This window comes from Lissotriton helveticus, chromosome 12, assembly GCF_964261635.1.
Source record: "Lissotriton helveticus chromosome 12, aLisHel1.1, whole genome shotgun sequence".
In the NCBI taxonomy this organism is placed as follows: Eukaryota; Metazoa; Chordata; class Amphibia; order Caudata; family Salamandridae; genus Lissotriton; species Lissotriton helveticus.
Window position 1 is genome coordinate 98,478,562 of NC_136073.1, and position 18,079 is coordinate 98,496,640.

The 18,079-nt window shown below is 42.3% G+C and overlaps 1 protein-coding gene across 1 annotated transcript in view; it reads left to right on the forward strand.

Moving 5' to 3' along the window:
* LOC144797939 (vomeronasal type-2 receptor 26-like) overlaps positions 1–18,079 on the forward strand; it is a 96,862-nt gene that overhangs the window by 57,277 nt on the left and 21,506 nt on the right. The window contains exons 3-4 of the mRNA XM_078668743.1: positions 2,191–2,982; positions 14,133–14,310. Coding sequence (XP_078524869.1) covers positions 2,191–2,982; positions 14,133–14,310 — 970 coding nt within the window. The remainder of the gene's footprint in view (positions 1–2,190; positions 2,983–14,132; positions 14,311–18,079) is intronic.

Genomic DNA, 18,079 nt, shown 5'->3' on the forward strand with positions numbered 1-18,079 from the left:
GTGACAATACAATGCATCTCCTCACATTTTAATATAACCTCTGTTTCACCCAGTGTTAAATACAGAGTATAATTTTTGAAACCATTGACACACCAATAGTAGTTACTACATACGCACTCACTGATTCCTACGTCTACACACACCTTCACTCATTCACCCATACAATCATTCATACATACAATCACTCATCTTTACAACACTATCATATGCACTCATACACCTATACAGACACTCACACTCTGCCACTCATCCATGGAGTTACTCACACACCTAGTCAGTCCTGTAAAGAATCAATCACACTTCCATTTTCTTGTCTATACAGTTAAACATAGAGCACCTTACATTTTCAAACATATACTAACACATACTTACTTTCTTATACAATCATTGATACAAGTACACATTGATCTGCACAGAGTCACACACCTCCCAGCCAGCCACACACACACTCAGTCTCCCATACAAATACTTGGAGAATTAATCAATAACCCATATAGTTAATCATATAGCTACTGATCAACACATGCAGCAGTTTACAGAACAACAGACATAATGATGCACAAATTAAGACAGTTTAGTCACTAACTCATGCACTCAGTGAGACACATTTAATCACTCACTCATACATTCAGTCATGCACCTACTAAATCCTTCGTCCAGACACTTATACATCTACTCATTCTTCAATATGTAAAACATATTTAAACTTTACAGAAACACACAATCACTGGATGATGTCATCAGTGATGTCATCAGTGATGTCATTTGAGATGTCATCAGTGATGTCATCAGTGATGTCACTGACCATGTCATGAATGATGTAATATGTGACATCATCAGCAGTGGATTGCGGGTGCGCGATATATAGTTAGTGCAACTAACTATATATGGAATTTCAATGGTTTTGTGTGAGTAAAATAAGGTTTTTTAAATGCTAATTCCTAACTATATATGGTCTATAACCTATGGTTTTTTCAGTGAATACATATATATATATATACACACACACACACACATATACATACATATATATCATTAAGTAATTTATGATTAACTCCTATATGATGTTAGATAAATTTCCAGCCTTCTCCATTGTTTTTTATGGAAACCTGTAGCAGCACCAGTGGTTCTCCATGTGTGATACGTAATTTACTCCAAGGCTGGTCTGGGCTACATTTAAGCCTGTTATGGGAGCATTATAGTTGTATTAACTTTAGAATTTCAATTTGGGAATTGCAGTGGTATTACTATTTTGTGGGTATGTGTTTTGTATTACCATTACCATCCTACACTGCTCATTAAATTTCCATGAATCTACCCAGTTTTGAATGATTACTCTCCCCAGGTTCTTCACACTTTTATGGCAAAATAGAATAGTTGCATGTGCAGAGGGGCAAAGATCTGCATGCAGAAAAGATATGCAAGCATCACCAGTATGCTTGCGAACTGCATTCTGTAGTAAGTAAACACTACCACTAAAGTACAACTTTATGATGTAATATTTTGATTGCCCTATGTCCGAGGACACCAGAAGCTTTGTGTAGAATAGGGCATAAAAGGAGGGGGGATAGGCATATGCGTAATAACATGGTTGGAAACTAGGGGGTTAAGTAAACTAAGCAGTAAAGGAAATGAGTATAGCTTGAGTTCAGGTGGCCAAGCAACATGTGTTTTAAAATGTTGTTATTCATAAGTTACATTATAGGCCTGTGATATTTAAGTGCAAATTCACTTTCAATCCCCAGGATACGTTCATTTAAAATATAAAGAATAAGTAGCGCTCTTGAAATGGTGGCACATGGTAAGTTACTATCAGGCTATTACAGTTCTCAAGTAATACAATTTTAAAAAAGATATGCAGGTAGAACTTTGATGGGAACAATATAATTGTCTTGATATTTTCTTGGATGGCTGGAAATTTTTCTTTGAAGAGAGTTGATTTTAGTTTTTTACCCAGGTCAGGTTTATGTTTCAGGGTTGTGCATAGAGCCTCCCAAGCAAAATGAAGCATAACAACACCCATCCTAATAGAACGTCTTAAAATCCCTGGGATGAGGAGAGTACAGAAAAAGCGTGTGCTTGACTGACCGTTGCCCTACTTCATTGAGGTAGTGACGTGGGGCATAGTCATAGAAAGGGTTGCGGTTCCACACTTTACCACTTTCAAACTTCTTAATCTTGCTTTCACAGATCAGTTACTTTTCTTCAAGCCCCCTGCTGAGTGATCGCATTCAATTTCCGTCTTTTTTCCGGACGGTCCCTAGTGATGACTTCCAGTCCCGTGGGCTGGCGCAGCTGCTAGTACACTTTGGTTGGACATGGGTGGGCCTTGTGGCAGAAGACAATGACTATGGTCAACAAGGTGTCCAAATATTACAAGAAGAAATTATCAAGGCAGGACTTTGTGTGGCCTTCTCTGAAAGCATCTTCACAAGTAGACCTGACAAGAATGCTTTTCACATTGTTCAAGTAATTAAAGAATCAACAGCCAACGCCATTGTCATTTTTGCCAGTGATGCTGAGTTCACTCCAGTTGCCGATGAAATAGTAAAACAGAATGTGATTGATAAAGTGTGGATTGCAAGTGAGTCTTGGTCAACTTCACCACTAATATCTGCAGAGAAGTACTCCAATATCTTCACTGGAACCATTGGATTTGCTATCCATAGTGAGGAGATGTTGGGTTTTAAAGAACATCTCAACAAAGTGCACCCTTTACAGTCTCCTAGTGATATAACTGTTAACATTTTCTGGGAAAACGCTTTTGGGTGCAAGTGGTTGAAGGAGAAACATTTGTCAGGTTCTTCGAAAAATGAAACACCAGAGTGTACAGGGACAGAGAAATTAGATCACATCCAAATCGGTTTTAATGATGTCAACAACCTAAGAGTTGCCTATAATGTTTACACTGCTGTCTATGCCATTGCTTCAGCTTTACAGGATCTCATGCTCTGCAGACAGGGTCAAGGCCCTTCCCATCTGGTGAGCTGTTCAGATATTAGGAACTTCCGGCCTTGGCAGGTACACTTTTTACCTTTTATGTGCTGTAAGAAGCTATTCACTTTTACCTGTAATACATTATCTGGTGTATACGTTGCTGATTTTGGGACATTCAATAAATGGAATTTACGGATGAACGTATATTTGCAATGTATATGACTCATGAAGTTCATGCTGAGATACTTGGAGACTTTTCAACCTGACCACCAAGATATATGACCCACAAAGTAATCAATTAAATATAATTGTTCTGTCTTGCATTAATGACTGACGTTAATTGTTTTTAGGTTTCACTTCATTGGTTATGGGGTTTGTATATGGTAAACACTGAAAAAACAAAGGGTAAAGTAGTTATATATTAGACATCTAACAATAAACAATATTAAAAACTGTTTTACAACCAAAAATCATGGGAATTTAGCAATTATACCTAACTGACCTAAATATTACTTACATCACCATATATGTCCGATATCCTCAGTGAATTAATATGAGAGGTCATATGGAGTGCATCATTGCAGTATAAGCTATTTCAGGTTTTTTTTTTGTTTACAAACTGTATTTCTTTAATTTTAGAAAACCCACACATAACCCCACTTTAACCTTTGGATTTTCAGTGAATTGCTGTAGTCTTTTTTAATGTAAGTTACATTCTTACTACCTTATTTATGTATAACTCCACTTTAACCTTAGTTTTTTTCAATTCATTTCTATGACTTTTTTTTAAGTAAAGTCATATCCTGTTATAGGTTATTAGTTTGTGCGGAGGAAGGATCCCCCAGGACACTCACACAAAGGCTAGTGGGTCAGAGTATATTTGGCCCACCACTTTATATCATTTTTAACTTTATTTTTAGGACTTGGGGATTGGTCTCCGAGTCCTTAAAAACTGGCATCCAAATCTTTTTACATGTTGTGGTCAACTAATCATGGCGCTTCGCCCTAAAGGTGTTTGTTTCCTGGAGTTAGCCCATCAGAATGCTTTTTTGTGGTTTATTTCCCTCTGGAGTCCTGATGGAGTCCCATTGCACAAGAGTTTACAATTTTATAAGCTTTAGTTTCACAGAAATGGCTGAACAGATTCACCCCAATACAAACAAAAAAACACACTTTATGGATAGCTACCTCGCTTCCATCCAACTTTGGTGTAATTCTCTTCAGCCACTTTTTTGCTTTATCGTTTTCTATTTTAACTCATGTGTGTGCCCGCCTCAAGTAAAGACCTCAATCCTTGCTAGGTAGAATCACTAAAGTTACCAAAAGAACTTGAACTCAACCTCCTGCTAGCCAGCGGCACAGAGCAGACATTGTGTAATATATTTATGCAGTACCACAATTAGTACTAAAGTCAAAACACAACATAAAAAAAATCTGAAGTAAACTTAGACAATGTTTAAAAATAAAAGAACACCAAAGAACAAAAATCGAATAATGGATATTTGTTTTTAAAGTTTAAGATTCAACATAGTGCCAACTGTGGTCATCTGATTGCGCTCGATCTACACTTAGGTGCGAGTAAAGGCTAACTGCGATAGAGCACAGTCTGGTTACAGAAACTAGGTTCAACCCCATCATAAGATGTACCTATGGATGAATTGTTTAAAATGGAAGTCTAAAGTCCTCTGTGTAGCAGGACAGCAGGTTGTGGCCGAAGAGGGTTCCGCAATGTCAGATAGCAGCTGGGCAGGTTCCCAGTTAAAACATTGACTTTTGACAGCAAAGCTCAGAGGGCGAGACATTTAAATTTTACACCAAAGAAATGTCTCCTATTACCCTAATACTTTGGTGCATTCACCCGGTGAAGATGTCTATGTTCAAAATTGGTCACACTTTTGATCTTGGTTTTTTCCAATGGGGCAAGGCTGCAGTCTGTAGCCAAAGAGGGCTCCACAAGGCCAGATACCTTCTATGTGAGGTCCTTCTAGATAGGAATTGCTGATGCGAAATAGCTCTGATTTGGACCTACCCAAATCTTCAGCCCATCTGTGACACATTCATCTGATCAGCTTGGCAGATTGTTTCCAGTCCTCTAGAGGTCTTTGGAGCAAAAAAGTTTCTAAGACCCGGGTTTTAGGGGATGATAAGAGGAGTATACTTTGACACAGCCCTGGGTTCCAGCAGTTCAAGAACATAACTTGGGAGTCAAGGCTCAATCCAGCAGATATCACCAGCAGGGTCCAAGGCAGGTCCAGTTAGAAGTTGCCAACTGGGAAGTAGTAGGAAAAGCCTCTTGTAGCTTGTTGTGCCCCTATAGCTTGAGCATGTTATCCTCATGACCCTTGGAGTTCATGTCTTTTTCCTGGGTGCACAAGCGAGAGTAGGTCCCGACTCCTAGGCTCTTCTCGGGTCTCAGACAACAGGTTCTCTTCTCTTCTGATTTTCCACAGGTCCAATGGTGTTCTGAAGAGGCTACTGTGGGTGTCGGCTTTATGCCTAACACCTGTTTGTGGATGTGGATGCCCCTGGCCCCTCTCTAACAAATAGGGAAAAAGGTCCCAGAGCTAACCCTACCTACTTTTGCAGTAGTTCATGTGTGACCTACAGCAAACTATCCCATAGTATCCTTCCCTGTCTAAGCCCAAGATGGCAAAACCTTTCTTCCAATGTGAGAGCGTGAGTGCATACCCCATAGGTATGGCAAGGGAAATAAGCACCTCATCTATTGTCACTCTAAACTACTTTGTAGGGCAGCTCCTCTACCATTGGATTTGGTGTTTGTCTCACGACAAAGAAAGGTCCTATTCAAATGTTAGCAGCCATTGGCCTATGACAAGGTAGGATCTTGGAAGTAAATCAAGTTCCTGGGTGCAACCCAAATGGTCACTCTTCTTGAGGAACAGAAACACCTCCCGACACACAAGATTTTTTTCATGCACTGAGAGCAGTTTTCACACCTCAACAAAGGGGCTATTTTGCAGCTGGGAGACAGTTGGATCTGATGCAAATGGGCCTATGGATGCTTTAGGTAGGTAAAAGGTCACTTTCTAAAAGTAACGTTTCCATTATATTTATTATAAATCTGACTTCACCAGTGAATTGGGCTTTTAATCAATATGACATAAGGCCATATATGAAATTTGCAGTTGTTTCCTAGCCATAGATAACATTATTAAATGCAATATTACATTCCAATACTTCCCTAAAGAGCAACCAGCCTTGCCAAGATAACTTTTGGGGATTTTTCACTGGACATGTGTAAAATAACATTTCTACATATATTTTAAAAAGGAGTACACGCTGCCTTTGGTAATAAGGCCTACTTATAGGTGCCATTTTGCTATTTAAAAGGAAGGTTTTGACTTTTTGAAAGGTTTTTTTTGTGTCTAATTTGCTGTTTAAAAATGCAACAGACAGGCTGTAAATGGTAGAACTGTAGTTACGTTTGCATTGCCTCTGTCGTGGATGGCATAACAGGTTCTACAGTCCACTAGTGACCTTTAAATTACAGGCCATGGGTACATTTTGTAATTCATAATATGGACTTCTAGGTACGTTCAATATAACAATTTCAACTTGATAAAAGGAGGAGCACAGTCACTCTACCACAGATTAGCAAAGTGTACAGAGTTCTACAGCTTGTCAATGCTTTCAAGGCAAAAATATGGTGGTATACACGTACAAAATGGTCTTTGCTAAGGTGGAAAAACATGGAGAGACCATCAGCACTGGCACAGTCAGATCCAGGTCTATATTCCACCGTGAAATCCATATACTGTAGAGAGATGGACCACCTTGATTCATTTGCATCAGCCAACTAAAGTGTCTATGGTCTGTCTGAACCGGGTAATGAGTCTCAAAAAGCTATGATTTCAGTTACTTCAGTTGCCAGACCACTGCAAGTGCTTCCCTCTCCAATGCATTCCATTTTTGCTCTCTGAATTGTAGGTGCCTAAAGTTTGGTCCAGGCCCCCCTAATTTAGTTGTGAAAGAACAGTCCCTATACCATGCTCTAAAGCATCTATGACTGCAAGAAAATCTTTACTGAATTCAGGTGTGTCGGGTACTTTTGCTAAATACATGGCTTTCTTCAGGGTGTCATATGCATCATCAAATTAACTTTATTCGGCAAACAGCCATAAAAGTTTCAACTATAAAGACAATCCAAGTTTAAAATACACAATTCAAGTTTAAAATACATTCTTTTGTCCATTAAAAATGTTATATAAAGGATAAATGTTCCTATACAAGCTAAAAACATGATTGTACATAGACAAAGTAATGACCATCCAGTTTGGTTCCTGTTTGACATCATTAATTTCCTCAGTCCCCCTTAGTTACTGTACTTCATATCGTTTCCTAATGCCCATTGCTGATTTGATAACATTTAATACTGCAGTGCAAATAACAGGATTAGTCAATGATTGCAAATATCTGAAGCTCTCTAAATGTTTACATGGGTGAATGTTCTTTAACAAGGGCACCAAAAATCTGCTGCTTGGATCTTTATAAAGTGCACAAAAAAGAATAAAGTGCAAAGTGCTCTGAGTAGTACTATTTTTGAATGGGCAAAAAATAAGGAGGTTCTGTCCACCTGGATTGTTTTGGGAACCCTACCAAAAAGTGCAGCGTGCTACGATGGAATCTTGTTAAAAGAAAATGCAACTGGCTGTTCGTGGTGAAGGAAATGTAATATTGCTGTTCAAGCATAAAAGGGCAACTGGGGCCGGGTGCCTCCAATTGTACATGGCGCATTTTTGCCCAGACACTATACTCATCTTTAATTTTGCCCTTCGCATTAGTGGGGATGCTTGACGGGGTGTCGAAGTACTCGCCCAGCCCAATCTGGAGTAACCTATCGCTCACAAACCGAAGCCAAGGGATCCTCAGAGACTTGTCCGAGTTAATACAGTCTTCGATGATCTCTCTTGAAAACAGTAACTCTTCTGAGGCCCAGGTTTTGGCCCACAAACATAAGGGGGCAGTGCGGATGTGATCTTCTATATATTCCATTCCCACTTCTTGGTAAGAAAATGAGGTGGCAGCACTGCTAGGAATCATCAACAGGCATTTTATAAACTTGTTCTCCACCACTTGCAACGGGCGGTTTCTTTGGTAACCCCACACCCCCGTCCCATACAATGCAGCCAACATGCATTTTGTCTTCTGTAAGGTAACAAGCTCAGGCACTGGCTTGTGGCCTAACATACAAGCAAACCTAAAAAGCCCCTCTACTACTCTGCTTGTTTGCTGTGCTCTAGCCGTGATCAATGAATCCCATTTCATAATCTTACTAAACATGTTACCCAGATATATAAACTGTCCCACCCTTTCAATGGGCTTACCCCTTACAATAAAACTTCTAGTTTTAGACTTTTTTGGGCTGCATACCATTATGTAAGACCTTGAGAAACTAACCCTCAAGTCTAGTGCTGCCATAAAGTTTGGAAAGGCGTCCAGGGTGGTTTGGAGGCTGTTAGCCGTCAAGGCCATGAGTACAGTGTCATTCGCATGCGAAAGTAGCAGAACTGGCTGTCCTTTGATGCGTGGGAAATCAATTTTCTTACCTTATAAAAAAGCTTTCAGGCCGTTCGTATATATTAAAAAGGGGCTAAAATATACCCCTGCCTGACTCCTTCTGTTGAGGCAATAGGCCTCATCTTTTCCCCCTGTGCACCAAATCTTATGGAAACAGATGTGTAGGTATGTAACCTTTTGAGGAGCAGGATTAGAGCACTTTCAAATCCCATGTCTGTCATTAGTGCCCATAATTTACCCCTGTTCACAGTATCAAAGGAAGTCCATGAAGGCAAGGTGGATAGAACCACTCTTTGCCCTCATGTACTTGCCCATGATCAGGGATGAATTTAGGCACTGCTCTGTGGTTCCATGTCCCCTCCGGAACCCATACTGCGTTTTTGAAATGATACCCCTGCTAGTCACCCAGGTCTCCTTAGGGCAATGATTACCCTACCCAATACTTTGGCGGTGGAGTCAGTTAGGGAAATGCGCCTATAGCAGGCAGGATCATTTCTGTTCCCTTTTTTGAACATGGGTACAACTATGGCCTCTTTCCAGGACTAGGCCGGTCTTTACCGATTTACCAACCTGAGTAAGCAGGGGTGCCCAAAGATTTTTTTTTAAGTTAAACAGGTCTAATGGGACTCCATCTGGACCTGGAGCTTTCCTACTCATCCCCTTTGCAAGTGCCTCCTCCTCCTCGGTCACTGTGAGTGGGACACTAAGCTCTACTGCCTGTGTCAAGTCCGGCCGGGAGATCCTCATTATACATCAACAACTCCCTACCGTTTGGATTAAAAATGGGCGCAAAGTGTGATTCCCAGGTATCACCTAGGAGCTAGTCTCCATTTTTTCCACTTCTTCAGTGAATTGGGGGCGGTTGATAATGGCCCAGAAACATTTGCTATCTCTAAGAGCACTTGCTCTTTCCACATCATCCCACACTATGCGCCTCAGCTCCTCTTTCCTTACGATGAAAGTGGCTTTATATAAACATCTTGCATGTTTTATTTGTTGCATATTGTGGGGGTGATTGTAGACCAGTTTTTAAAATGTTGCGGGCTCTAGAGATTCTACATTAAACCAACGTGCCTCGCGGTGCTGCTTAGGCCTAGCTGGACAGGTTAATCTTTCAGCTACATTAGCACAAAGCCGTTCATAGCTCTGAACAATCGTGGATGAGGAAGAATCCTTCCTGTTCCAAGCAAACCATTATCAGGTCTAATTCGGAACAGACTTCCTCAAAGAGTGTTGCATTTATTTTCCCCCAGTTTACTCTTACGCCTTTATTATGATTGTAATCGATCAAGTGACCATCACCCCCTGAAGTTCTTGCTATTACTTTAAGCGAAACAATTAATGGGTTGTGGTCACTTGCTATTTCCGGAGCCACTTTCCCTACCCCCACCAACAAAAGTAGGGCACTGGACTCAAAAACTGTTATTCAGACTGACCAGTTTATTCTCGATGATTATATTATTCAGCGCCTCTCCCTGTGGGGTGTGAATGAAATGGGCCAAAGGCTGATCATCAGTGTCCAAGAAACCACAAACTTTTTTGTTACTAAATTCACAAGATGAACAATTAAAATCTCCCACCCATAAAACACATAAAGGTTGCCACTTCCCAGAAACATTAGTAATTTCCATTTGCAGGGCTTCTATGACATGACAATTCCTTGGGTCAAAAATGTTATAATACCAGTTTGCAAGAAGGACTCTCATCTGCAGCATGTTAGTAATCATAATCAATTGGAACCACTGAGAGGATCTTACTCAAGAAACTTTTAGGGAGCTAAATCTAACTGAAAATAGGGCTACCAACCCTCCTTTTTCATTCCCCGACAATAATGCTGTAGCGGGCACCTCAAAGGCCTGGTAACCAAACATCTCTATACCTTCTTTGGCCCACATCTCCTGTAAGTAGATGACATCAATATCCCTGATATATTCCATCCAAACCTGGTCTGTTAATTTAGATCGAATACCTGCAATGTTCCAGGAGATTAACTTAACTATGGGTATAGGGTGGGCCAGATCCATATCTGATGGTAACACCGATGGGACCAGGGGACTAAACACGGGTATCTGTGACAACCCCTCCCCATGGCGCCTATTTTCAGGGGTTATATTTACGTCCACCGTGCAAGGTGTAGGGCTATTCCTATTCACCTTTCGCAAGACGTCCAAAAAATGTATACTAATATTTTTAAGAGGCTTTGATTTACCAGATGCCATTTTAATCCCAGCTTCCCCTGCATCAGCGTATGGGTGGCCCTTTGACTTTGTCAAATGCCTTTTAGCACATCTTTATCCAAATCATCTTTTTTGACTGCTTCTTAAAGTAAGCTCCAACAAGGGGCTATACTGGTGCCATATGCACCAACTTGTGGGCCCAGATACACCACAGAACCCTGCCCTATAGATTAGATTAGATTAAAATACTTATAAAGTTCATGACTGCCAAAGCAAAGAGGTGTCCCAGCGCTAAAGCGAGATGAGAAGGGTTGCAGTCTAGGGATTAGAGTTGAGAGAAGAGCCATGTCTTCACAAGCCGACTGAAGGCTTGGTGGTCAGAGATGTTGTGGATGTGTGTGGGAAAGGAGTTCCATAAGGTTGTGGCCAGTCGCCTAAAAGAGCGGCCACCAGATCTGGCTCTTTGGATGCGTGGAATATGAGCGAGCATAAGATTAGCTGAGCATAGTGCACACAGTGGGGAGTAGAGGGAGCACATGTCACTCAGAATATTTGGGCCGATACCAGTCAGAATCTTGTGCACGGTGCAGAGTGTCTTGAAATGTACTTGATGTGCAAGGGGAAGCCAATGCAGACGAGAGAGAAGATTAGAGACATGACTGTACTTAGGGAGAAAAAAAATGGCATGTGCTGCAGTGTTCTGAACCCGCTGCAATCGGTTCACAACAGCCTTATTAGAGCCAAGGAGAAGCATGTTACAGTAATCCAATCAGGCCAATATGCAAGCTTGGATAATCAGCTGCCGATTTTGGGCATTAAAAAGGCCGAGTATGAGTTTAAGGCCTCGTAGCAGCCCGAAACATTTCCCTGCCACTGATTTGGAGTGTGTCTCAAAGGTAAGATCTTTGTCAGGCATAATGCCCAAGTTTCTCACTGCAGGTTTAGGGGCCGGAGGCCACCATTCATCATTCCAGAGATGGTAGTCTTTGCCAATCAGAAGGATCTCAGATTTCTCAGAGTTCAGCTGCAAGAAGTTAGCTGTCATCCATTCTGCAATGGCCAGAATATCTTCTTTAAACTTCGCTCTGTCCTGGCTGGGATTGTTAGACAAGGTGATCATCACCGATTGGGTGTCGTCAGCGTACGACACCAAGGAGATTCCCCTTGCTTAGGCCATCCTTTCCAGTGGACTCATGTATATGTTATAGAGCTAAGGGCTCAGCGCTGAGCCCTGAGGGACCCCACAGCGCAGAGGATGGATACAGGAGGCACAAGGAGGGGCTATCACTTGAAAGGTCCGATCGACCAGGACGGAAGAGAACCACGACAAGGCTGTGTTACTAATCCCTATCTCTGCCAGACGGTGGAGCAGGATTTCGTGGGAGACCATATCAAACACCGCACTCAGATCCAGCAGGACCAAAGCTGAGGTCCTGCCAGTATGTGCTATGGATTTCAGTTGTTCTACCACCGTCAGCAATGCAGACTCAGAGTTATCAAGTATATGATTAACTTCCGGAAAATGAGTTAGTGTCGAGTTCACATGAGCTTCCAGAATTTTGGATAAAAATGGGAGCAGAGATATTGGACAATAGTTTTCTGGCTTGGAGGTGTCCAATTAAGGTTTTTTAAGGAGTGCGACCACTTTTGCATGTTTCCAAGATTTTGGGATCACCGCCGAAGTGAGGGATAAATTCAGTAGATCAAGGCACTTTGGTAGGAGACCCTGTTGAGCTTTCTTGAAGGTGTCCGGTCTAAGGGGGTCATCTGGAGATCCTGATTTAATTTGATTCACTAGTCTCTCTAGGTCTTTGAGGAAGATGATGGGTAGAGAAGTGAGTGAAATGGTCTCAGAGCAGATGTGCGTATTCCTCTCATTGATGTCATGAGTTCCAGTGTGATCAAAGTTTTTATAGATGCTCTCCACTTTCTCAAGGAAGAAATTAGCCAGCTCCTCGCATTGTTGACTGGAGGAGTTGGCACTACCCGAAGCCGAGGGAGAAGTGACCATATCCTTCAGAAGAGAAAATGTTTTTTTACTGAGATTTGTGCTGGTGGTAATCAGGCTAGAGTAGTGAGCAGCTCTAGTTTTATGGACTAGTTTGTGGTAGGATTTGAAAGCTGCTCTATACTGAGATTTAGCCTGAAGGTCATATGTACGTCTCCATGCTCTTTCTAGAACTTTGCAATTCTTCCTAGCTAGGGTCAATTCCTCATTAGACCAGGCGTTGGCCAGCGTTCCTTTAGAATGGGTGAGTTTGAGAGGAATGCAGGTATCTAGGGCTTGGGTTACCCACCTATAAAAGAGTGTGTCAGCCTCTTCCATATTGAAGGATCTGTCTGGTGGATTTGTCCTCAAGGCTGTGAGAAAACCCTCCTGGTCAAATTTATGCCACAGCCGTTTCAGTGATGGGGGCTGATTAGACTGGGACTTAGTCAACCAGTGTTAGTCGCATTAGGATGAGAGAATGATCTGTCCAGATCAAGGGGAGAGGTGTTAGAACTTCCAGTGACTCAAGGTTCGAAAAAACAGGATCAAGGAGATGCCCGGCGCTATGCGTAGCACCGGGAACCAGTTGGGTCAATTGGCAGGCTGCTAAGTCTCCTTAACGGCTAATAGTATATGGCGTTTCTAGCATTTCCAGGTGGAGATTTAAGTCACCTATAATATTAAAATTGGCAGTCTGGAGAGCTAGTATTGAAGTAGTGTTTGCCAGGGCTTCTCTAAAAGTTTTAGATGGGCCATCTAAATAGTCAGCACTGACTGCTTCAGGGCCTGGAGCACTTCCTTCAGGTTGTACAGATGGTTATCCCATCTGAAAATAAATAGACGGTACTGACCTTCTCCAACACAGCCAGAAGCCAATTGACCAATGTTTGGAAGGTGGCAGGAGCATTCTTCAAATCAAAAGGCAAATTCTTGAACTGGAAGTGCATCCTGATGACTGAATCTTACCCTCATTGCACACAAAATAGTGCAAGAGAAGGTGTAAAGGTTAGCAGTTAAGGAGTGTGACCATAAAGATCACTTTGAAGTATAAAATAGTTCCATGTACATCTGTTATAGATAATTCTCGAAATGTTTTAAACAAATTTACAGTGAGACTTGAGACAATGAGGTGTCAAGATCCACTAAGACAAGATGGTCAGAATATACCTACCCATTGTTCATAAAATTCTATGTCCTTGCACTTTTCAAATATTAATATTCTCATAAGTAACAAATAAACACACAGTTTCTACATATTTCATAATCTGAGCACATAACAGCTGTACTTTAATAAGAAAAACCCCACTTGCACTTAGCCACCAGTATTGAAAGTATTAACACCAATACACTTAGTAGTTTGAACAACAAGGGTCCGAAGCAGTACAAGCAGACTTGTGAAAAACCACATAAAAATGTTAAATAACTACAAATGAATTAAGAGCATTATCATTTTTGCACATTTCATACTTGTGAATACTTCTCTCCTATAGCTTCTTCCTTTCGTCAAAAAAGTGAAGTTTCACAATAAAGTTGGAGCAGAAATATTTTTTGATGAGAATGGCAACATCCCAGCTCAGTATGATATCATGAACTGGCAGTTTGATACCATGGGCACGGTCAAGTATGTGAAGGTGGGCAGCTACGAGTCCGGCGCCACAATGGAAAAAGGTATTTTTATCAATGTCACTGCCATCAGATGGGCTGCAGGATTCCCACAGGTATGAGAACTATTTTCTGAAAGATATTAACTTTGGGGATAGATACTCCAGGAATAAAAAAATAAAGTTATTTCTTTAATCTCATGTAAAAAGCAATTAAATGGAAAAATGCAAGAGAGAATCTAGTGCAAAAGCAAAACTGAAAACAAGGGTGGGAACAATAAGACAGGGTAGCCACCTTCATTTTGAAGGGTACATTCAATTTATAGAAGGCATTATTGTCATTTCCATTTTACCATTAGGTCTTGATTCAGTCACTGACTAATGGGATGGATAGCTGCAAACAATGTGCCTTAAACATCATCCTCACAATCTCAATACTGAATGGTGAATGCTAAATTCTGGCTTCAGTGGTCCTCCTTATGCCATTTTGGGAGGAAGTGTGATTTGAACCAGACCTACTCTACATTGAGTTGGAAGGCAAAAAAACAGTCCTGTAAAAGCCTAATTGGGAAACTAATAGAAGTTTTCTTATGAATCCTTCATTATTTACCTAAAGCTCCTACTGAATTAAACTTGATCAGTATGAAAAGTCACTTCTTTGATACACCAATCTGATAAATGTATCAAAGGTAGATAGTTGTTTCAGAAGAACAAACATTCTTACTTTTTCAATTAAGAATGTGTAATGCAGCTCCACATTTTTTCAACCAAATGAACATGTTAGTGGAATCATCTTGAACTCCTCTTTCTAAGGAAATATCAGATCAGCCATTGGCCACCTGTGAGACATCCTTTATCACACATCCATTACCACGCAGTGTGTATATATATGGTAGGTTCCCCCAATTAGAATATATATATATATATATATATATATATATATATATATATATATATATATATATATATATATATATATATATATATATATATATATATATACTGGCAGTTGCCAGTAGTTAGTCATAGTTAGGACCCAGTTTCCATAGAAAAAATAATTTTTAGATTTGCCAATAATTTTGGCGTTGTTTGACAAATCTTTGTGAAATTTTCAAAACTTATGGGGCGGTTAGGTCAGCTGCTGTGCTGAAAGTTTCGGGGTGATTCATCAAGCGGGCCGGAGTAAAAGAGGTTCTCAAAACACAGCTACGGCTCGAAATGCTGAATGAAAGTACACTAAATTTGGCAAACAGGAGCTCCTGGTTCATAAAGCACTCTTTTTGTTAAATGGTGTAAATCCATTCAGTATTTCCAGAGAAATTGAAAAATGTTTCAGATAAACAATTTGGCTGTGGAGGATCTGCTAACCCTCCCGATCTCGAGACTTCAATCTGATTGGCTGCCAACACTTCAAATCAGAAGTGCTGGCAGCCATCTTGTGACTTGGTTGAACCGAGTCACAAGAAAAAAGGTTACAAAACCTAAAAAAAAACAAGAAAAGAGGTCAGGGTAAAAATACCCTGACACCTAGGCCTACTCAGATGGTCCCACAGGACCCTAGGGCCAAAAAAGGCATTTTATTTAAATTTTTGAAAATTAAAATAAATGAAGCGTGAGCTCATGTGCTTTGCTTCCTTTAGGCCCGTGGGTGGGCCAGGTCCGGGAGGCAATCATAAAAAGAGACATGGGCCTGCATGGGCCCTCGCAGCCCTGAGGACTGCCATACCTCCCTGGGGCTACTTATCAAACCTCCTGGAGCCCTAAATGGCCCTGGGGACAGCCACCACCCAGGGCTGCATCCAGCAATGTCCCGGGGTGCCACCCCCAGGGTATGTAAATTATAGTGCATGGGGGGGCTCCTGCCCCCATGCAGCCTCAGGGACACCACCTCCCCGGGGTTTCTTATCAAATTGGCCGGGGCTGGGCTGCCCCCTCCTGGAGTCATGAAAGCGCAAACCCCAGGGACCAGCTCCAGCAATGTCCCAGGGTGCCCACCGGCCAGTCCTTAGCAAACATTGTGCTCGCTTTGAAAAAGAGAGAGCACTTTGCTCTCGCTTGTTCAAAGCAAGCGCTCTTTGCTTTTTGCCCCCAGGGATCTGCATGTCAGGAGGTCCCTGGGGGTAAAAAGCCATGCCGGCTCCTGCAGGAGGCAGGATCCGGCCGGGACCGAAGGGCCATCAAGCTCCCCCCACTGTCCCTAAAAAGCTGGCCATATCCCAGGGGATGGGGTCCCCGGGCAGACAATGGCATGGGAGGGGGGCCCCTAAGCCCACCTCCCTTGAAAATGCATAAGAAAATGCCCATGCCCCGGGGGGGGAGGGGGGTGGAGGTCCTCAGGGCCTAATTTTGCCCCCTCCCTTTTCCAACTGAAAAAAAAGAAAGGCCTGGCCCCAGGGACTGGTCCCCGGGGTCGAAATTGGCCTCAGGAGGGGGGCGCGCGGACTCAGGACCAAAGTGACCAGGAGGTGCGTTTGCAGAGTGGTGGAGATAGTAGGCGTGGCATCTGACCACCTATCAGCAATCTAGCTGTGTGGGGCTTACAGAGGTAACAGGAGGGCTAGTTGGCCTCCAGGGATCCTCAAGAGGCAAGGAGACTTCATCCTCCAACTAAGAACATGCCAGGAGGCATGTTTGCAGAGTGATTGGGTTCGGCCTTCGACCACATCTCTGCAGTCCCACTGGGTGGGGATTACTGGAGGTAATAGGTAGGCTGTTTGGCTCCTAAGGACCCCCAGCAGTGAAGGGGACTTCATCCCCCAACCAAGAGCACACCAGGAGGCGCGTTTTAAGGCTGGTGGAGAAAGGGGGCATGGCCTGCTATCAGAACTCCTCAATCATGCTGTGTGGGACTTACTGGAGGTAACAGGTGTGAGTGGAAGCTGGCCCACAAGGATATCCCTCGGCCCGACTACCCCTCTTGTTACCCCCAGTAAGTCCTACACAATGGGATGGCTAAGAGGTCTTCAGATGCCCCCCTTTCTCTGCAAAAACACCTTCTGTTGCACTACTGGGTGGGGAATGAAGTATGCATTGCTCCAGAGGGACCTTGGGGGCCAAAAAGCCCTCCTGGTGGCTCCTATAAGTCCTACATAGCGGAATTCCTGAGAGCTGGTTGGAGGACCAGCCCCCTTTCTCCACCACTCTGCAAACGTGACTGCTAGTTAAAAAAAACTTAGAAATTCACTGAAAAAACCCACAAGTTTTAGGGATGTTTTAGTTAGGAATTAGCATTTAAAAAAACCTTAGAAGTTCATGGAAAAAAACACAGTTTACAGGAACGGTATGGTTAGGCTGACATTTCACTTGTGCAAAACCTGTGAAATTCAGCCGTTATAGTTAGGTGAGCCAAATAGATCAAGGAACATCGACCTGAAGCTCAACATGGACAAGACAGAAGTGCTGATTTTCAGAAACAAAACATCTCCAGGGGATGCATCCTGGTGGCCCTCAGAACTGGGACATTTTCCTACCCCCCACTGATCATGCTAGGAACCTAGGCATCATTCTGGACAACAAGCTAGTCATGACGACTTAGGTCAACTCGTTTTCCTCCTCCTGCATCTTTATCCTCTTGCCTGCAGTGTAAGATAATCAAACGGATACCACAAAGCTCAAGACACACCATCACCCAGGCCCCTATCTCCAGGCAACTATAGAATGGCAACACTCTCTAGACAGGGATGACAGTGCACCTCCTCTGCAGTTCATCTCCTGTAGCGACTGCAGACCATACAGAATGCTGCAGCTAGGCTCATCCTGGATTTTCCAACACAAACCCACATCCCTCCCTACCCCAGTGAACTCCACAGGCTCTCTGTACCGAAAAATGCCAATTA